The 21,869-nt window shown below is 25.0% G+C and overlaps 1 protein-coding gene across 1 annotated transcript in view; it reads left to right on the forward strand.

Moving 5' to 3' along the window:
* Positions 1-21,869, forward strand: part of LOC122861035 (E3 ubiquitin-protein ligase MIB1) — a 313,722-nt gene that overhangs the window by 11,349 nt on the left and 280,504 nt on the right. Inside the window, exon 9 of the mRNA XM_044165187.1 lies at positions 19,415-19,566. Within this exon, the coding sequence (XP_044021122.1) occupies positions 19,415-19,566 (152 nt within the window). The remainder of the gene's footprint in view (positions 1-19,414; positions 19,567-21,869) is intronic.

The following is a 21,869-nucleotide window of genomic DNA, read 5'->3' on the forward strand; positions in this document are numbered from 1 at the left end:
TTGTCACTGAGAATTTTATTGTCTGGAACATGAAAAAAATCTTCACTGACATCAACATCAAGATGATACTGATTTTTTATTTCTTGACATGATATTTATTTATTTATTTTTTTGGCTGTCATTGTTCTTGTGCTTCAGCTTGTCTAGAAAGGGAAAATTATTATTTTTATACTGAAAATTATCAAGTGTTTCAATTTAAAATAAAAAATATATGTTTTGTTAATTAACTCATTATTCTTTTAAAGAGTTGGTGTATTATTTTTGTCACTAATAAATATCAATTTGAGTGATATTAATTTTGATATAACATTGATGCTTGTATTGTCTGGTTTATAAAGATTTTGTCATGAAAATTTTAAGCAAAATAAATAACAAAAATATTATTATAACAAGATCATAATTAATTTATGTTTTGTTGTGTTAGACAAAGTAGTGTCAAGTGTTTTAAATAAACAATGTTTTAATTTTAAAAAATTAAATTTAACCTAGTTTAATTGGGTCTTCTTGATGATGATCATCATGTAGTTTTGTTTTTTTAATTTTGATGAAATAATTCAGCTAAAAATAGTCTGAAAAAAAAATATAACTGACAGTATTTTTTTTACCATTATTTTCATTTTTTGTGAGAGCTACTATTTGCATTGCTCGGTCGATGAAGTTCTCATTAGGCAAACTTGAAGCAAGATGAGAAAAAAGCTCAAATATTATAACAAGATTATAATTAATTTCTGTTTTGTTATGTAACATACGGTGTTGAGTCTTGTAAATTAACTTGTAGCAATTTTTTAACAAAACAAATTTTATATCTTAACCCTGCAAATGATCTTCTTGACGATGATTTTCATGTATAAATTTTAATTTTAATTTTTTATGCAACAAAGTTCAGCCAAGATGAGTCTGAAAAAAATTAAAAATTCATTGTCAACTTATCAGTATATAAATAAATAGAAAAAAACTTTTTAAATCTATTGTCGTTTTGACGATGTACATTTTTTTTTTTTTTTTACCTTTGTTGTTGTTTTTTTATTGCTGCTCATTGTGGCAACACTGACAACTAAAAAAAAAAAATCACATTTTTATAAATATACAATAATTCAACTATTCATTAATTTTTTTATTAATATTTAATCATTTAATTAATAATTACTAGAGCATTATTGTTGTTGACAAAAAAAAAGCAACGCTAAAATCACTTCGATATTTAATTATAATCGATATATCGAATCGTTAAAATAGTCGAAAAAATCCCCCCTATGGTGTCGCCATAAATTATCGAATCGTTCAAGTGGTCGATGATATCCCCTCCGTTGCCCCCCATGATGATGCCATAGATGACGAATCTCAAATTCTCAACATGGCGATTGTACCCCGGGTTGTGAAGTTACGTGATCAAGAGCTCTCTGAATATCCTCTGTTATCCTGCTGATTGATTTCGACTAACTTCATAAAAACTGTCCTAAAAGAATCTTCGAGTCCTGTTTATTATAAAGGTAGAAAAATTTATTAATATTTATCGTTTTTTTTGCCAATAATTGAGATTAAAAAAAAGCATCAGAAAATTGTTAATGGACGCCGGCGTCTTTTTGCGTCTTAATTTTTTTCGTTAATTTTATTTATTTAATCGGAGTGTTAATTTATTATGAAAACGTTTTAAAATTGATTTAATAATTATTAGTAAACTTTTCAACTGATTATTTATTGTTATTTAATTTTTTATTAATTTTTAATTAAATTTGGTGGGGGAAGGACTCGGGCGTCTTTTTGCGTCTCATTTTTTTTGTTAATTTTATTTATTTAATCGGAGTGTTAATTGATTAAAAAAAAGTTTTAAAATTTTATTAATAATTATTAGCAAATTTTTAATTAATTATTTATCGTTATTTAATTTATTATCAATTAATTAAATTTTGGATGAATATGGAGGGAGAAGGACGCCAGTATATTCGGGCCGACACTGCGACACAACCAAATCCCTCGATTTTACCGTACACAATCCTATTGTTTATTCCAACAAAAAATCCATAATAATTATTTCAATAAAATTGAAAAATTATTAACTCAATATTGGCATATAATTTTATCGATATTTATAATTTTTTCAACGACCATTGTGTGAGTGAAACGCCGTTAAAAATGTCAAAATACCCGAGGATATTTTTCGTTAAAATATGAGTAATCCGAATCCAATCCTATCAAAAAAATATACCTAAAAATGCGACGAATTTTTTCAAAAATATTGATCACAATATTTTTGATAAATAATTAATATTTTATTAATTATAAATATTCATCAAATATGAGTATGCCACGGCCGCCATTTGCAATCGCCGAATTTCTGTCTCTCTCGTACGCTAATTATCTTACCAACATGGAGGGGATAAAATATTCAGTTGCCATTTTGCTCACTAGAGGCAATGAAAGAGCGCGAATATTTAATTTTTAATTTCAAAAATTCAAAATAAAATTTTTTAAAACTTCATCTTTCAAATCAACTTTTATTGAAAAATTTATTTTTAGATTTATTAATTCATTTAAAAATTAATTAATAAATATTAAATTTATCCTTAAATTATAAATATCAAGAAAAAAAAAAAAATTAAATTTAGATTGACAAAAGACAATGTAGGAAATTGATGTTATACGTAGATGAATAAATACAGTCAATGGTCAATGTCACCTGATAAATCATTCACACTGATGTTTATAGGCATAAATGGTTCAAATCCATTGCATTAATATTTCACTCGGTATAATGTGATTTGCTTGCTGGAGCCTATATACATTGCCACTATAAATCAATCGTTTTCATTTGATCATAAATCATTAATGAATAATGTTTTTATTTTTATATAATAAATTTACATCAAGACTTGAATAACAATTATATTTTTAATTTTATATATTTAGAAAATTTATATTAAATGACACTTTAAGGATTATTTAATCTTGTCTTAATGTGGATTAATGATTGTCTTGTGGGAATTTTAGTCTGTGAAAGTCCAGGTATCCCCGATGGTCTCCTTATGCCACATGGCTCTCGTTGACTTTACCAAACCAAGAACACACTAGATTTTCTCGTATAGTAACAAGTAACAACCACCACCACGAAAGCGTGAATTTTCAAAACTTTGTCTTTACTGGGATTTAACGTATACCCATCGGGACACGTGTCTCATCTATATTTTTTTTTTCCTTTTTTTTATTTTCATACAATATATATATTTTGTAGATAACATTTCACCGGGTATATATATGTATTTATTGTACATGTGAAAGTGTACAGTGGGTTCAATGTGGGTCTAGATCTCTTTCACTTTGGGTCAAACTTGCTTCAGGTTTTTCTCGAGTTGCCCTCTCAACTCAAGCCAAAAGAGACAAAGATAAATGAAAGTTTTATTTTGTACACTAGAATGCAACGAGAGAGCTTTTATCCTTCGTACATTTCACTTGACTTGAACGTTAAATTGTTGTGTTCATGTGTAGATGTCTAGATGGGTAGATGTTTGGTAAAGAGATTTTTTTTTATTTTCAAATTTTTTCTATTTTATTTTATTTTTTTTTGAGATATATATACTGGTACTTTACAACAACTGAAAACTATTATGGTCTGGTCAACTTTACCAACTTTTTTTTATTTTTTTATTTCTCAAACTTTTTAGTTTTGCTAAATCAGCGTTTTTTTTTTTTTTTTTTATTTTATATTATAAATTATTTATGTTAATAATTTATAATTGATTGATAAAATTTTTAATAAATTACCAATTTTATATTAATAATTTTTGTATAATTTAATTTATTATTTTAAAAGAAAAAATGATTTATTTTCATTTGATAAAGTTTTTTTTCTTTTTTAAAAAATCTTGGATAAGTAGATGTTTTAATTATTACATTTATTTTGTGAATAAAGTGTTTAATGAAATTGTTAAGTTTTGAAAACAGTACGCGTAGTATCAAAAGGTATTATTTTATATGATCACGAATTTGTTAAATAAGATGGTGCACATGTATGGATATTTCATAGAAAGTGGTTATCGTTATGATAATGATAACTGACTCAACTTTGTACCATCTGCAAACTTCACTAACAATATTACAAGCACAAGTGTAATGCATTTTCATAATTGTGTCTTTGTTATTTTTTTTTTTTTTCAAATGAATATATCTACAATTAGATTAAGTATTATTATCATCACCATCAACTCGATACGTGCATAACAAGTACAGATATTTTTTAAAATTTAAATTTTCTTAGTATTTATTTTCTTACAAATATTATATTATTATTTTATCGTTAATTAAATTCTAAATTTTTGGCACAGTGAATAACAATTTTTCGAGATTGCATATTATCTGAATTTATACTGTTGTCTTGTTAGGTGAATTCCACTCGACAGAATTGTAGAAAGCTTCATTTTTTTTCTCAACAGCCATTATTATTTGTCAGAGCAAATCGTTGGTATTTTTTTTTTTTTTTGTTTTGTTATTATATTTTCTTTAACGAGCCCCTTTATTTTTATTGTTATTATATTTTCATTATATAGTTTTATCTATTTATTATTATCATTATTATATATATATTTTTTTTTTGTATTGCTTATGAAGAGATACTTTGGTGTTTTTTTTTTTTTTATTCAAAAATGATTACAAAGCTTTTTTTTTTTTGATAATTTTAAAAATTACCACGTTCTTTTTTTCATGAAAAAGTTTTTTAGTTTTTTTGGTTTTATTTAGTCAGTTTTTAACAGTCGAAATATTACCAGAAATTTTACTGAATCGTTGCACGGTCTTTTATTCTTTTTTTTTTTTTTTGCAACTTCCGTCAACAAGAGTCTCAATTTTTTTTTTTTTTTTTTCTCTCTCAACTTTTTTCTTGTGCGAATTGAGTGTCAAGGGGCTCCTTCGTTGACTGAATTTTTTCTCTTATTTTATTTTTCGTAATTTACTTTTTCATTGAGGAATGTAATATTTACGAGATTCAAAAATGAAAAGAATAAATTGAAAGAAATTGTAAAAGCTTTTCATATATATACACTGCAAATAAAAAATAAAATCATATGATAAAAATAAAATTCTTTGGATGTGCTCCAATTCTAAAACGTAAATTCCATATGAAAAATAAAAAATAATATTCATGTATATTACTGATAATATTGCACATGACATTGACAAATTTTTAAATGTCGATTGAAAATACAAAAGCATTTCAATATGTGTATATAAAAAAAAAAAATATTTGTTGAAAAAAGTAATTTTTTTTTTAAATATTTTTATCATTATTTGTTAGTGGTGTGTATAAGTTTGACAGAAACGTGCTATATACTTTGATGTTATTTTTTTTGTTTTAAATAAAATCAGTTTATAAAAAAATTGATTCATAAATTCCATTGAATCGTTGACATTTTATTTATTTATTTTTCCATTTGAAATAAAATCTATAGATTCGTATATAATTTTTTATAACTTTGATGTTTTTAATGTGCAGTTAAAAAAATAAATAATTTACTTAAAGTCACTAAACATTATCGGAATAAAAAATGAGTTGTGATGCAATTTGGTGCATTTGCGTTTATTACAAAGCAAAGCAAAGCGAAAAAAAAAATGTATAAAAAGAGATAGAGATAGAGTAATAGTTGGCAATGAAAAAGCCATTGTGGCATAGAAAATTGCCAAGGTAAATGTGAATCATTTATGCAGTTAATATATATACATACAAGTTAACGAATAACACCATTTCGTAACTCAAACAATATCGTATAATAGAAAATTTAAACATCTTTAAATTTAAAGACTTGATAAAATGTCAAAAGCACGTGGAATAATTCCCACGTTTATTCAGAATTGTAGATATTAAATTCTTTTTTTTTCTCTTTTTTTTTACTCCTTTTTTCGTGAATAATTTTCAAGTGTTACTATTTTTTTTTTTTTTTATTCCAAAGATGATAGGAAAAAAAAAAAAAATTAAATAAATGGTTTTTACAAGCTTCTGCTTATAATTCAAAATTCTAAAATTGAAATAGTTTTTCATGCTAAGCTAGCGTTATATTCGTTCACCCTTGCAATCTCATTTTCATGATATACAGATGGGAAAATATCGAGATGAAAAATCCACATCTTTTTGCCATATTACCATGTACACAGAATTATGGAAAATAATTTCCTTTTTTTTATAATGAAAATAGAAAAAAAAAAAAAAATAGAAAATTGCACTCTTATAATTTAGTAACTATAATTTTTATTTATATAATTTTTTTTTCTTTTTTTAACCCTGTTTCTTGTGGTTGCATTGTGTTATATATATGCATTTTCTTTTTTCATCCCTCTTTGCCACTTTTACCGCGCTAAAGGAGCCGCTAGATGTGTTATCTCTGATGAATTTATGCCCCTTTTTATAAGGATACTTTTCGTCTTCGTGAAGCATCATTCTCCAATCTTTTGCTTTCTCTAATTTTTTTGTTTTTTTTTCATTCTTTTTTTCGCTTGTTCATCCTCTTTTGCCTCTTGAGTACTTGTCAAGAGAAGGGTTGCTCGAAAAAATTGTGAATGAGAAAAAGATGAAGATAAAAAAAAAAATTTATTTCTTTCTATTCTTTATGTACAATTCTTTTTCTTTTCATTTGTATTTTAATGTGAAACAAATCTTTATTTTCGAGACAAAAGAAAATGTATCATCCACGTTGTTATTTACGGTACACTTATTATATATAAAAAATAAAATTTTTTATGTCTCTGTCTGTGATTTTGTTATTTTTAATTTGCTTGAAAAATATATTTTTTATTTATTTACTGAATGTTTCGTTGTATAGCTATTTTTAGCTTCTAATTAGTTGAGTTATATTTACTCTTTACTTATCATTTGTTATATTTGTATGCTTGTTTAACAACTCAAAATCTTGATATGCTTGAGTAAGCACTCTTGTCCATCTCGAAGGCTTTGTTGATTTGTCATTCGGTGATAGCAAATTTGGCAACTATATTTATTTAAAAAAAAAGAAAAAAAAAATTATTATATTTTTTTTGTTTTTTAGATAATATATACAATTTTTTCAATGGTCAAAATAATACAAATGTTTTTCATTGGATCTATCAAAGAAAATTGCATTTTCAAATTCAGTCGTTTGGAAGTGCTGTCCAATTTTCTAAATCTTTTTTTTTTTTTTTTTTTTTTTCTATCAGGGCAGTCGACCATGTACGACTTTAAGCTCTTTGTATATACCCAGAACCATCCAATTCCTGTTGACTTTTTTTTTGTTCATTTATTTATTTTTCTGGCAAACTATACCAACATGTCCATCGTTCCAACAACTCTCGGTCCATGTTTTGTGTCTAAGAGGCTACATTGTTGTATAGATATATTAAAATCTTTTTTAGCCATACAATGTTCTCATCAAATTGTATATAAATATATATCGAATCATATAGAATCGAAACGAGAATGAATTTTTTTATTTTTTTTCTAAATTTCTTTGAATTTGAACAACATGATTTGATCTTATATCAAAGAATGTAAATTCTTTCATCTACTATATATACATTTGACCTTATTGTGGTGTTTTTTTTTTTTTTATTTTTTCTGTTTTTTTATGCTACAGGAGAGATGCATATGCAAGATTTTATGACATTTGCAAAGTCAGCATTGTTATTTTTTACTCTAGTTATTTTAATCGAGTCACGTAATATTTTTTTTACTTTTTAAATTTATTTCAAAATAATTTCTTTCTGTTTTTATATATTTATATTAAATCATTAATATTTTTTTTACATATATTAATTAGTAGTTGATAATAAAAAAAAAAATATCTCGTGGATGGTTTCAATCTCTTGTTGAGTCAAGCATGATTTTATGATTGCTGTCTTTAATTATGATTATCCTGATCATCTTTTAACTTCAGTCGATAAAAAAAGAAAAAAAATGACAAATAAATAAAAATAGGATAAAATTGATGTTTCTAGTGATATTCTTTGTCCGTGATGAATATCAAATACTATCAGACTTGAATCCTTACAAATAGAGGACATTCATGACCCAACGTCCTATCTTTCAATCCATGGTCATTTGTGTTTGTTGGTTGGTGTCCCAAAAGACTTGACTTTGATATAACGAATCAAGCTGTGTAACATGCCACCAATTTCAAGTACTTCTCTTTATCTTAATACAAAATTGATTGTATGTTAAAATTTTACTTTGTTTTCATTCATTCAACTGACTATTGTTTCAAAGACAAATAAATTTTTACGATACATTTTATTAACTGTATTGTTCTTTATACAAATAATATCATGTTAACATTACAATCAAACTTGAATTTAATTATTTTTTATTGTCAATATGTAAATTTATAAATGCAGTGTAATTATTGTTTTTTTAAATTTTATTATTTTAATTTGTTAAAGAAAGGTAAAAGAGAAAAAAAAATATTTACGATAAAGTTGAGAGAGAGAAAAAAATAAAGTAAATAATTTCAAAGTAAAAATGGCAAAGTGACATTGGTCCAATGTATGTCAGCGGAAATGAGCATTGTGAAGATTCTAAAGTACTAAAAAGCTACATGTCAGAGTTACAGTCACGTGTAGGTTTAATCCCAGGCAATAAACTGCCCCGTCGCTTTTCTCTGGACTCACTGTAACTGTGTTACTATATCCTTAACGTTCGTCGTTCCATCAAGTCTGTAATATTTTTTATTTTTTTTTTACTTGATATTTTCTTCTTCTTCTTCTTGCATTTGTAGTTGTGGTTCGTTGAGCTTTTATGGTTGGTTGAATCTGTATAAGTTGAAATAAGATGGACATATAATACCGAGTGAGATGGAATACATTTATATATGGTTCCAACACTTTTCCATACCTACTTTTTTTCATGACACGATTTTTGCCGTCATGATTATTTTTTTTTTTTCTTCTTTTATTGTCATTTTCTGTCTCAGTAAATTGGCGTAACTTTTACAGCAGTCATATATGACTGCGTACTTTCGTGTCATTCTTAACGACGTAATACATAACAAAATAACTTTTTTCTGTTAATTTTTTTTTTTTGATTAAAAATTAAATGAAGAAATAAAAAAATTAGTAAATTTAGTAGATTGAAAATTTCAAAAAAATATATCTTTTTTTTTTTTTTTTTGACTGTCGAATCTGTAATTTAATTTAATTTTTTTTGAGCATTTGGCTTGATTTTGCAATGTGAAAATATTCATTTAATATTCTTTTGGTAAATAAACAATGAAAAAATAAAAAAGAAAAATGAATTTTAAGAGTTGGATATTTCTTTTTTTTTTTATTTGAATTTGGAAAAAAGTAGATTTATCGATGAATGGTCAGACGCGAGCGATTCTAGAGATTCTACTAAATATACGATCAGACGATATATAAAAGTATTTGTCGATGCGATTACATGAATGACGATCATACTTTTCCATATCTTTCTTTCGTAATGTCTTATCGATTTATCGTATCTTTTTTTTTTGGGTTTTTTAATAATATTTATGATCATGGTGCAATGTTGAAGTTGTTTCAAAAGAACCAAAGCTTTCTTGAGTGCATTTAAGCTAAATAAGAATGATGACTATTGTCCATAGTGATATAAAAAATTGTAAATAATTTTATTTATCTATTTATTATTATTTAGAGGTTTTTTTAAAAAAAATTTAAAACGAAAAAACAAAAAAAAAGAAATATTTAACTCAGTGGAAAAAAAGTTTAATAAGAAAAAAAAACGTATCTAATTTTCTCGAGAATTTTCAACTCGTTTGTCACCTGGTTACTGGTTAAACCATAGAAACTTGAAAAAATTAAAAAATAAAAAAGAAAAAAAAAACATTATACCTACATATAAAAATTGTGGAGAAAATAATGAAAATATTATATAATTCATTTGCGCAGTATTACATTCAAAAAAATATTTTTTTCATTAATATTTACGAAACTTAACAGCTTAATAATATACCGAGATTTTGCCTATAATGTTATGTTTTTATAATACAGTCAGTCAATCATATAATATTTAAAATGTGGTTTAATTATTTATTTTTTAAAATTATTTTTCATTTCTCTGTGTGTGGTTTTTCAAGGCAAAGTGAGTGGCTTTGTGTGTTGGCTAGCTGAAGAGAAAGCTCGAGGCTAAAAAAACCCACAAATATAGGCGGTATGAAAACGAGAAAAAAAAAAAAACAAAATATATATATATACATAAACACAGAGAGACATAAAATATTGTTGAGGCCACTTACGATCGGACAGTCATGTCCGGCTTTTATCGCATAAGCTCCAGGGAATATTGTTCATATAAACAAAAACAACAACAAAACAAAAAACAACCAACAAGACCAAAATAGATCATCGTAAAATTTCAATTTATGGAAAATAACCAATTGTTTTTTATGATCTATTTTCAATTGTTGAATATAAAAATAATTTATTCAATTTATTATTCTTTTTTCTTGCTGATAATGATGTTGATGATAATGATGAATGTAAGACTTCGAAAAGTGATTAACGAGCTTGTAAAATTAACAAGTTTTACAAGTTTGAATGTGTTTTTTTTTTTGTACAACTGAAGCATGATTTGAAGAAGGTTATTCAACAAAAAAATGTTCAATCCACTTACAGTATATGTTTGAAAGTGCCGACTAATCATCGTGACTTAATGATTAAAGTAAATTGTTAAATACATAGTCAATATTTTTGTCTAGTCAAAAGTAAATAAAATAAAATTTTACAAGAAAAATTTATTATTCAATATAAATAAAAGAATAAAAAATAAAATCTATTTATTTATAAATCTACGTGATTTTTTTATATACAATTGAATAATATTTATGGTCAGTTTAAATTGTTATTATTATTTTCATAGAAACAATAAATATTGTTTTATATTTGAATGTGTATATTCAGAAATTATTCAACTGTCTCAATGGGGATAAAAAGGTTTTTTCTTGAAAAAAAAATATATGAAATACAAAGACATGATTTATATTCGATCGCGTTTCTTATGCATCGACTTGCTATTTTAAAAAACTGAGCACGTATCACTAAAGAAATGAAAAGAGCACCCACTACGTGGCTTCGTTTCTATGCTTGTTTTTTATTTATTTATTTATTTTTTTTTTTTATCATTTACATTTTCTTTCTACGCACGATCAAAAAATGATTGTTCGATTTCCTTTTTTTGCTTACTTTATTGCTTCAAAGTTATCTCATCGGTATAGTGAAAAAATAATAAAAAAATATATATAGATAAAATAAATATAGATTAATAAAATAGCAATTTTATTTTCACGCCAAATACACAACTCAACGGGAAAAAAAAAATAAAAACAATCGTAAAAATAAAATTTGAGTAAAAATAAGTATATTTGCAGAATGGAAAATTAATAATCCGTAAATTGTATTTTGATTTTATTTATTTTCATATTATATTATATACCAGATGCTCTATGTAAAAAAAGAATATAAAAAAATCGGAGAAAAAAAAACAACAATACGTGGAACGAAGAACCAACTACCAAGACATTATTATTTTTTTTTTTTTGAATTTTTTTCTTTATTTCTTTTTCCTCTACCTCTTGGTAAAAACTGCGTTCTAAAATCTCATTATTTACTTACGCTTCTTGACTCGCTTTTTGTGAGCTTCTTTTTTGTATTATCATTATTATTTTTTTTATCTTTGAAAACATTGTTATCAGTATGTGTGCGCAATACTGGAAAGCATTTTTGACGGTCATTTTTCTTGTACACACTGGACTGAAGACAGACTCAACTTGTATCCCTAGAGAAATTTTTATATTCAATTCATTCGGGGATTGGATTTTTTTAAAATAATTTTTTTTTTTTTTTATCGTTAAATATTGAGTGAATTCAAAATGACATTTTAAGTTGAATATAAAGTTTGATTGAAATTGGCCTTTTACCAACATTTACGTCATATATTCTATCAGTTTAATATACAACTTGAGTTTACTTTTTAAAAGTCCATACACATCAGAGAGAAAACGTTTCTCTATATAGAGATATATAATATTTTTATTCGTGTCCAGTGTATATATACAGCTTACTTTTGGACTTAACTCTGTCAAAGACTTGGTGGTTATAACAGCTGAAACGAGCATCAACTGCCAACTTGCTCTCTATGTTACTATCATTTATCTGCTATAACTTGTATATATATATATTTGGTTTTTTTTTTTATTTCTAACTCTCTTGCTTCATCATATATCCTCGTTTTTCAGCATCAAACAGAATATATCGTTTAACATGCCAAGCACGCTCTACACACCGGTGTGCTGCTCAGTTTGCATTAATCTTTCTCGACTTTCTTCTTTTCATCATTTTTAAACCCTTGGGAAAAATAATAAAACGAAAAGTCATTTTCACCTAGTCTTTTTTTTTTCCTCTCCACAATGTCACAACTTTTCTTTTTTTTTAATAATATATATTTAATTTTAATTAACGAAGGATAATCTTATTATCATATTATTCAATTGATAAGATAATTTAATTTAAGATAATATTTAATTTGAAAATAAAAAAAAATTTATTGATATAAATTGATTTGATCATGAATAATTATTTAATATTAATTTTTCAATAGATTAATTTTTAAATAATAAATTGAGTATTGTTGAGACAAATTGATTTGTATAATTTCAATTATAAATTACTTAAAAAATCCAATAATCATTAAATTATATCTTTGAAAATACTCCAAACTTTCTTATAAAATATTTAAGGGTAAATTTAATTTTCTTCCAATTAATATTAATAAAAAATTAACAAAGTTTTTAGTGTTGTTGTTGATGATGATGATAATTTGAACGATATAGGAATATATTTTAACTACACATGTTGAATTTAAATATTAGTTAACATTGACAAACTTAATCTCAACAACAACAACAACACATATGTGTGTGTTTATATTAATAATATTTCATGGCTCTCAAAACTTTATCAACTGTCTTAGTTGGTTATCATTTGACTGAGAATTATTACTGAATTGAACTTGAATATATGAAAGAGGAGAACGAGTCGTATCATGTCGAGTGGTTTATTTGACTGTAAATTGTATTCATAAAACTATAATAGAATTATTAATACATGAATGTGTTTTATCAATATAAATATTTTCTATTTATTTCATTTGCACTACATTGAAAATTTGAATTGATAAGAATTTTCTTTTTTTTCATTTTATCATTGTATGATGATGATGATGATGTTTATGAATTGATTTTGAAATGTTTCACGTATAAAGCTTTGGGAATTTTTAAATAATAATAATAAAAAAAAAAAAAAAGAAGAAATTCAAAGGCGTATATTAAAAATATTTTGGATACCTGGAGAGATTCAAACTTTTGTGTTAAACTCGTGCTTTTTCTTTTTGTCTATTTACTCAGTGGAATGAAATAGATTCAAACCCAACATGATGAGATGCGATGTTCGTTGAATTTTGAAAGTCAAGTTTAGTTTAATGAATGGGAATGCCGTAGGCAATGTAGAATGGTATTTTCAGTCTGAGTTTTCCCATAATTTTATCTGAATACCGATTGCAAATTGTGATGATAAAAACATATACATGATATATTATTATTTGAATATTTAAAATACTTTTTTATCTGGGTATTGTAAATAAAAATAAAAATTATATTTTTCATTATAAATAGAAGGATAAAAAGCGTGGGAAAATAAAAAAAATTTACTGTAAATGAATCGTTGAAATATAGAATTTTGCAATTTTTAAAATACATTTAGTATCCAAGTGCAGGTGATGAAGCATTCTCATGTTACAAAATGATAAGTAAATTGCAATTGACGTCATTCAAAAAAAAAAGAGCAAAATTTAAATTGTATATAGAATTGCGTGGTTAAAAAAAAAAAAAATAAAATGAGAGAAAAATATATATGACGACAAAAGAGAAATTGAGGTGGGTGATTTTGAGTATGGAAAAGAGAAAATATACAGATAAAAAGAGGAAGTGAATTGTGGAAATAAATAAAAACGAAAGAAAAAAAAAAACAAAAAGAATTACCGATAGAGTAAAGGTAGATCGAGTTATTCGATGGCTTCACGTTGAAACGATTCAACGCATTATCGCACCATTTGCGTAATCTACTGTGAACGTTTAAATCTACTTCGATGTACTTCAAACTCGTGAAAATTCACTGATCGTATAACGACTATATACGCTTGATATTTCAATCCACTATCGCAATTGTAATTAAATTCTTATATATTTATTTTAAACATGAATAATTTTTAAAATCAATATCATTGAATTTAATATTATTATTTTTTTCTATTTTTTTATTTATAAACTCAATATATATATTTACTAGAAAAAAAGAAAAAGAATAAAAAAAAAAAATTCAATCTAAACTGAAAACTTGAGACGAAAATTGCTCTCGTGACTTTTAGTACTTTGAAGTTGTCGTGTGAATAAGAGAAAAAAAAAAATAATAATAATAAAAAAATAGAGATGAAGAGAAAATAGTATTCCCAAGATCATGAAAATCGTGTTAGCACGTAGAAATAGGTATATTAAAGTGGTACTGCAGGTTATAAGCATTACAGTTCTCTTGCACTTTTGAGAGAGAGAGGCCCAAGAGAAAGAGCAAGAATGTTGTGAGTTGAATACAGTAGTTTTGTGTGACAAGAGTGTCAAAGATGTAAAATTGGTGTTCCGTTACCCCCAGTAGACAAGAATCAAGAATCATATATATATAGAATTAATGTTTAAAGGTACGTGTGTGTAGATGAGGGTTGCACTGGGACACATGAGATATTTCAGTATGACTCAAGGGTTATCGTCGTCATCCCCTAAAATTATAAGTCACATGAGACATCGATGAAAATTTTGCTCATTTTGATCTCATCTTGTTTCATCTACCGTCCAATTTTCTTCTCAACTGTTTAACTTTTATATAAAAATTTTGTTTTTATTATATTTATTATCATTTTTTGAATATTTTTTTTTTTTTTTTTTAAATCGAAATAATATAATATAGATGTATAATTATCTTGAAAACAAAGTTATATTATTAATATATAGTGTAATTATTATGGTTGCGTAATTATTTAGAAGTTTACACTGTTGTACAGAGAGAAACTATAAAATTTAATTATTGCTGTATTTAAAATCATTAAGATTTTGATTATAGACTGTCATTATTAATGCTTGTTCTTTTTTTTTGTGTGCATTCTGGTTATATCAAGTCCAGAATATATATATATCTATATCTTATGGCATTTATAATGCTCAACATGGGAAATTGAGCAATAAAATATTCACAAGTGCCTTTTATGATTAAAGTGAGAGGGATGTTTTAGATTTAACAAGTGAGTTTGTATCGTTTTATAACTCGTATGAAACGTGCTTTTTTTAATGTCATTTTTATATTTATACTGGTACTTTTATTTATTTTTTATTTATTTTATTATAATAATTTCTATATCGTGATGAAAAATATTTAAAAATTTTTTTTCTATCAAATACAAGAGATATAATTATTTCATAACAATATACTTATTAAATTTTTCAAATATTTCATCAAAAATGCAAAATAAATTAATTTAATTTGAGGAAAAAAAATGAACTTTATCAGGTGATGAAAATTTTTTCTTAATGTATTATTATATGAGGAAAAAAAAAAAAAATGTAATTTTAGAAAATAATTCTCAAGGTATATTTAATGTATTTTTCAACAATTAGCCGGTAATTGTCAATTAAAAAAAGAAAAAAGAAAAAAAAAATGATAATCACCTTTTCGAGGAAGTTTCTTTGAAAATATGGTTTGGTTTATGGTAGAATGGTTCGAGGGGAATTGATGGACATTGGATGACTGAGGAAAATAAAGAAATAAGAGGGTGAAGGGAAAAATATAAAAAAAAAAAAAAAAAGGTGATAAAGATTGACAGGAATGAGAAAATACGAATAAAGAGAGTGGTAAATGTAAAAAAAAAAAAAAAAAAACAGATAGTTTGTGTTGTGAACTGGAAGTAACGATATTATGTTGGTAAAATCTGTGTGTGTGTGTATGTAGGTCCAGTTAGGTGCTACTTTATGGGCAGTAACTGACATCGTAAACACGCCAAACACACGGTGTACAATGTCTATATGCCCCATATATGCTCAAAACCTTTCTATCCTTTTACTCCATATTCGATATAGTATTCTATACTTAATATAGAATTTTATTACTTGTATTTTTTAACGATACATGCACTATACGAATTTATAATCGTCAACGTTATGTTAGTATTTTGTGCTAATAAACAGTAACATAAATTTCATTTTTTAAAATGTGCATTAAATTATACATTTACAAAAATGTATATATTTTTTAAATATAATTTATATTTATTATAACAGTTTAAAATATACTTTTTTTTAACGCATTAACATGATGCTAAAAAACAATAATTATTAATATTATTATTTTAATTTATGTCATTGATAATTGTGCGGTTATTTTTTTTTTATATAAAAAAAATTATTTTTTCTACTTTTACTTTAAATAAATCTTGAATTTCCTTTATTCGTAAATAGTCAGCAATGTCTAGGGCATAAAAAAAAACATCTTTTAAAAGTACATTTATCCGTTGCATAAATCAAGAGTCATCAGGGATTACCACCACTGAGGTTGTTTGAGTGTAACGAAATTCGAGAAGGATAAAATTACCAAATTTATAGCTGAGAAATTTTAACAAAGAGAATACACAATTATTATTATTTTTTTATTTAAAAAAATAATATATATATTCGTATGGTTAATTGAATTAAATTGGTTGATTATTTATGCTATCCATGTATAATATATCAAACGTGCTTGACCAGTATTTCAACTAAAAAAATATATATTTCAAAAATAAATTCTCTCGTTCATAAAACATTTGTTATAATTTTTTTCATTTATTTACAATTTTTGATAATTGTTTTTCATGTAACTTATATATATGTATTTTAAAATTTATTTGGTAAATTGTATGTGATATTGATAAAAAAGAGAAAAAAAAAAACATTTAACTTGGGTCCAGTTTTGTGTGATGATGATACTTGAGAGAATAATTTACCGAGCGCTTTGGCATTGGTTGCAAGTTTGCCAATTTTTTATATTTTATTCTTTAAAAATTTTTATTTCTTTTTTATTCTATTATATTTCGACTATTATCAGTTACCAATATAAAATAATTTTAAAATCATCTAGCATTACCAACACCATAAAAACACTCAACAATTTTTATTATTATTTTTTTTTTCTTTTACTTGATATCTAGAGTGAGATAGATTCTGAGTATATATATACTATAGAATGATAAAGAAAAAATGTATCTTTTATTTATTTTTCACCTTCTTTTGCACACTTTAATGCTCGCGGTGGTTTATGAATTGTCTGAACAAAGTTATGGCCGCCCCAGGAATCGTAAAATGCCATGGTACCTTTACCCAGACCGGCTGTCGTTGACGTGGTACTATTACGTTTTTCTGCAACATTTCTTTTCGCACTTTTTTCTATTTTATTTTTATATTTTTTTCAAAAAAAAAAATAATAAAAAATCTACTTTTTTATCCTTTTGATTTCATATGCTCTTTACTATTTTTCACATTGAACTCAAGGAGTTCTAACAGTCCTAACACTGGGACCAGCTATAATTTTTTTTTTTTTTTGATTTTTCTCTCTTCACTCCACATGAAAAAAAAAGTTTTATATTTTCGGAATTTTTATAACTGTGTGATTTGTTAATGCAAGATATGAATTGGCATTTTTTTATTTGTTTTTTATCATCTTGTGGTAGTTGATAGTCTTGGATGTGTTTGATGAGATGATAATAATGATAAATGATTTATCAATGTCCAAGCATATCAAGGGTATATAATCGTGATGTGAAAATCAACGACATATTGATGGCTTTTGATCAATATGTGTGACACTCTCGACGAATTGATGACATTCCATTGTACCTGAGTTGAATATAAATTTCTTTAGTTACACTTGGACGCGTGCTATTTCAAAGTGTCAATTAATATTCATAAGACATTAATAGTTCAAATAACTATAATAATAACTTATAAAAAATCCAGTGTCAATTGTTTAATGACTATTAGTTTAAAATATTCATTTTGTTTTGTTAAAATTAATTATTTAGTTTATACTGTATTCTGTAATTAGTTCAAGTAAACATAAATTATGGAAATGTTTACAAAAAAGAGCGAGAGAGAGAGAAAAAGATAAAGTATGAAAATTTACAAATTTAAGCGTACACTCGCGAATTTTGTCCACAATATAACAAATACGAGTGTGGTTTGTAAATTTGCAAACTCTGGATAGATTTTCTCTTCTCGTTAATTACCGTCAATTATTAATTTGCATGTTTATTTTGAGTACTGTGGTTAAAACAGTTGGCATTAATATGATTGAGTGAGATAAAAAGTATTTCAAATATATATATTTTGAGAGAGGTACAAATGCTTGCCAAATTACTAAACTCAATGTTATTCAAACATTCTAATGCTGTATGTCATATAATAATACACAAACTTTCATCACTGATTATTTATTTTTTGCCATAAATAAATATTAAATAAATAAATATATAAATTCTCTATCCAGAATCTGAAAGAAAAAAAAAATGATAAAATTAAACTTTTATCAACTCCATTATAGATTTTTTTTATTTTTTTTATTTTCTCAACACCTAGTAATCTTTGCTTCGTTATAGTTTCAACTTTTTTTTTTATTTCTTTGATATTACTTTGTATATATACACGTAGTTTGTGATACTCTTTTCACTTGAGTTTACTTCACTTTTCAGCCATTTCACCTGGGTTGCAAGTTCATTGGATGAGAAAAAATAATAAAAAAAAACAAAAAAAAAACAACTGATCACGATGGCCAGAGATCGTGCACAGGAATTGAATAATCTTGAGTATTTTTTTTTTTTTTTGTATGTGTGTGTTATCATGCTACTCTAACAAGTTGACCAACTCTTGTTTTCAAGAGTTTTTACTTAAACAATTTTATCGTTTATATATTATATTTTATTTTTATTTTCATCTCAGCTAAAAAATCTTTATTGACATATTCGTTGTACCGTTTACTTAAAAGATTAACTTGAAATATTATGACCTGTATATGATGCTTTTCATTTTTATGTTCTCTTTGTGAGTCATGCTTGTTAGAAAAGAAAAAAAAATATTTCAAAGTGTTGAAGCAAAGACCTCTTTCACCTCTATCAAAAGTAAAAACTCAATCTTGGTAAATGCACATAGCTGCATATTATTCTAAAGAACAAAAAACGAAAAAATATTACAATTAAATGTATATACTATTTTATTTTTTAAATTAAAAATCAAAAAGTTTAATATTTTCTTATTTTTTTATTTTTTTTTCAATACTAACTAATAACTATTTGTTATTGTTTCAGGATGCTGAAGGAGACACACCACTACATGATGCTATATCAAAAAAACGTGATGACATGTTGGCTGTTTTGTTGGATCATGCAGCAGACATCACTCGCACAAATAACACAGGATTCAATGCACTTCATCATGCAGCACTACGTGGAAATCCAAGGTTAGTACCAATATTTTGAATGCTTTTGTTCTGTAAAGTTCAAATTCTTGAATAACGTAAATCTTTGTCTCGATTTATATTGTTGACTATTCAAATGCCAGCTTAATTTGAGCTTTCATTGTACACAGCTGTATAGCAGCAACAGGCAACACAAAAACCCTCTCACTTATTAATTATTATGCCGAAATACTTGCGCTGTTTGAATTTCTATTATTATCATTTTATATATCTACATACATATATATATTTTTTATTATAAAAACAATAATTTATTTGAATTAATTTATTTGATGATAATAAATCACATGATAATAAGAATATTTATTTATTTTATTTTTTTTTAAATCACAATTTTTATATACACAAAGAAAAAAGTTATTTGTCATACTTGACAATAAAATTGAACATGAAAATTTTTTATACTTTATGTCTAGCATTGAATTGTTTTTACGATTTTGCAAATAAAATAGTGCGTAATTCAAGTTTTTGAAACAACAATATTTAGTAGTTGATATTGTCGCAATAAAATTTAAAAAGTTTGTTTTAAAAATGTCCAATAAAAAAGTCTAACCCTTCGAATTTTCTAAAATATTATCTACAATATGAGAATTACTACATTTACTTTTTTATTGAGACAAATCAGTTTGATACTTTTATATATTTATTTTTATTATTTTGTAATCCAGTTGAAAGCTTTGAGTTTTGCTGTAGATATATATATACAGTCTTTGACAGTTTGATTGCTGCAGACAACTCAATGGGAATATATATATATATTAAATCGTTTTATTCAAGTGTGGTTAGAAAGGCCATGAAAATTAGGACAGAGAATTTTGTGGTCACTTATAATTTTAGTCCTCATAGACTGTTGTAGAACCATTGAAATTTGAATTTACTATAAATTGTCATTGTAATTTAACAGTCTGACAAATTTACAGTCTGAATAATTTACCGTTCAAGTTTTGGATTTCGTATGTAAAATAAAATCTCTCACTTGTCAATCTAACACAAAATTTTTTACATTTTACGAGCCATGATTTTGTGTAGCAGTTTAAATTTACTGACTTTATTTATTTTTTTTTGGATTATTTTAGAAAGAGTGATTTACTGTTGGATATTTATTTCTTTTTCGAAATTCTTTATTTACTTTTAAAATTTTGAGTTGGGTCATGAAATTGTAGGACATCCGATGAGCGTTTGTTCAGTGTTTCTGAAAGATTTTCCGATCATAATGTTCATACAGTGTAGTTTCTCTTTGGCACAGTGAAAAGGGACGAGGTCAACTTTCCTGATGCTGAAAGACCGGACTTCCGGTGACGTAATTTCCTGTCTCTCTCAAGTCATGCCTTTGGCGCCTAGTTGCTTTTGTATATATATTTTTTCTTCAGAGAGTTTGTACTCAGATGATGAAACTTGTTATTGTTTTTTCGTATATTTTTGTTGCGTATATATAAATTCACATGTACAAAGTGCATCATCATCATCATCTTCATTTGTCCAACTATTTTAATTTCAAATTCCAAATTAAATCCATCCATGTATATACTGTTTTAAATTGTAAATTATATATTCAATATTCATTTTATTATTCATATTTTGTTCGTCTGATAAAAGTTGATGCAAGAAATTAAATATCATATTTAATTTTCATTTTTTATAAAAGTATTACTGAGCGAGATTTATACCTTCTAGTCAGTGCAATTAAAATTAATAATATTGAGTTAGTAAATAGTTTTGAAATAATTAAAATTTTCATTTGAAATTTCTCTCTTGAAGGTTTCAAACTTCAATGCTTAAAATATTTTTTATATTTAATGAAGTACACTATTGAAATTTAAATGTTGCATCATTTATCGTTCGTTCGTGAACATTGAAGTTTTTTTTTTTGATAATTTTATGCTGATTTGATTTTATATATATTTTTGAGGATTTGACTTTATTAGTAATTAGCCTTTGGCATTTTTTTAAATAAGTTACTTAACTGAAAAATTATCAATTTTATATTTCTTTTAAATTTAATTTTTACTTGTGATTTTTTTCTTTTCTTTTTTTTTGTATTTTTTTTTTTCACTGGAATTAATTAATTTTTGATATACTTTGTTAATTGAATTCCACTAGTTTTTTCTACTTTATCATAATTAAATTATAAAAAATAATGAAAATAAAAAAAACTATATATACAAATGCAAGTTTAATATATTCAAAGTGTGAAAAACTCAATAATAAAAACACTGAATACATAATACTTGCGTAAAGTAAAAAATAAAACATTAAAATATACAAAATTATTATTTTTGTATTTT

This window comes from Aphidius gifuensis, linkage group LG1 (assembly GCF_014905175.1).
Source record: "Aphidius gifuensis isolate YNYX2018 linkage group LG1, ASM1490517v1, whole genome shotgun sequence".
NCBI classification, from domain to species: domain Eukaryota; kingdom Metazoa; phylum Arthropoda; class Insecta; order Hymenoptera; family Braconidae; genus Aphidius; species Aphidius gifuensis.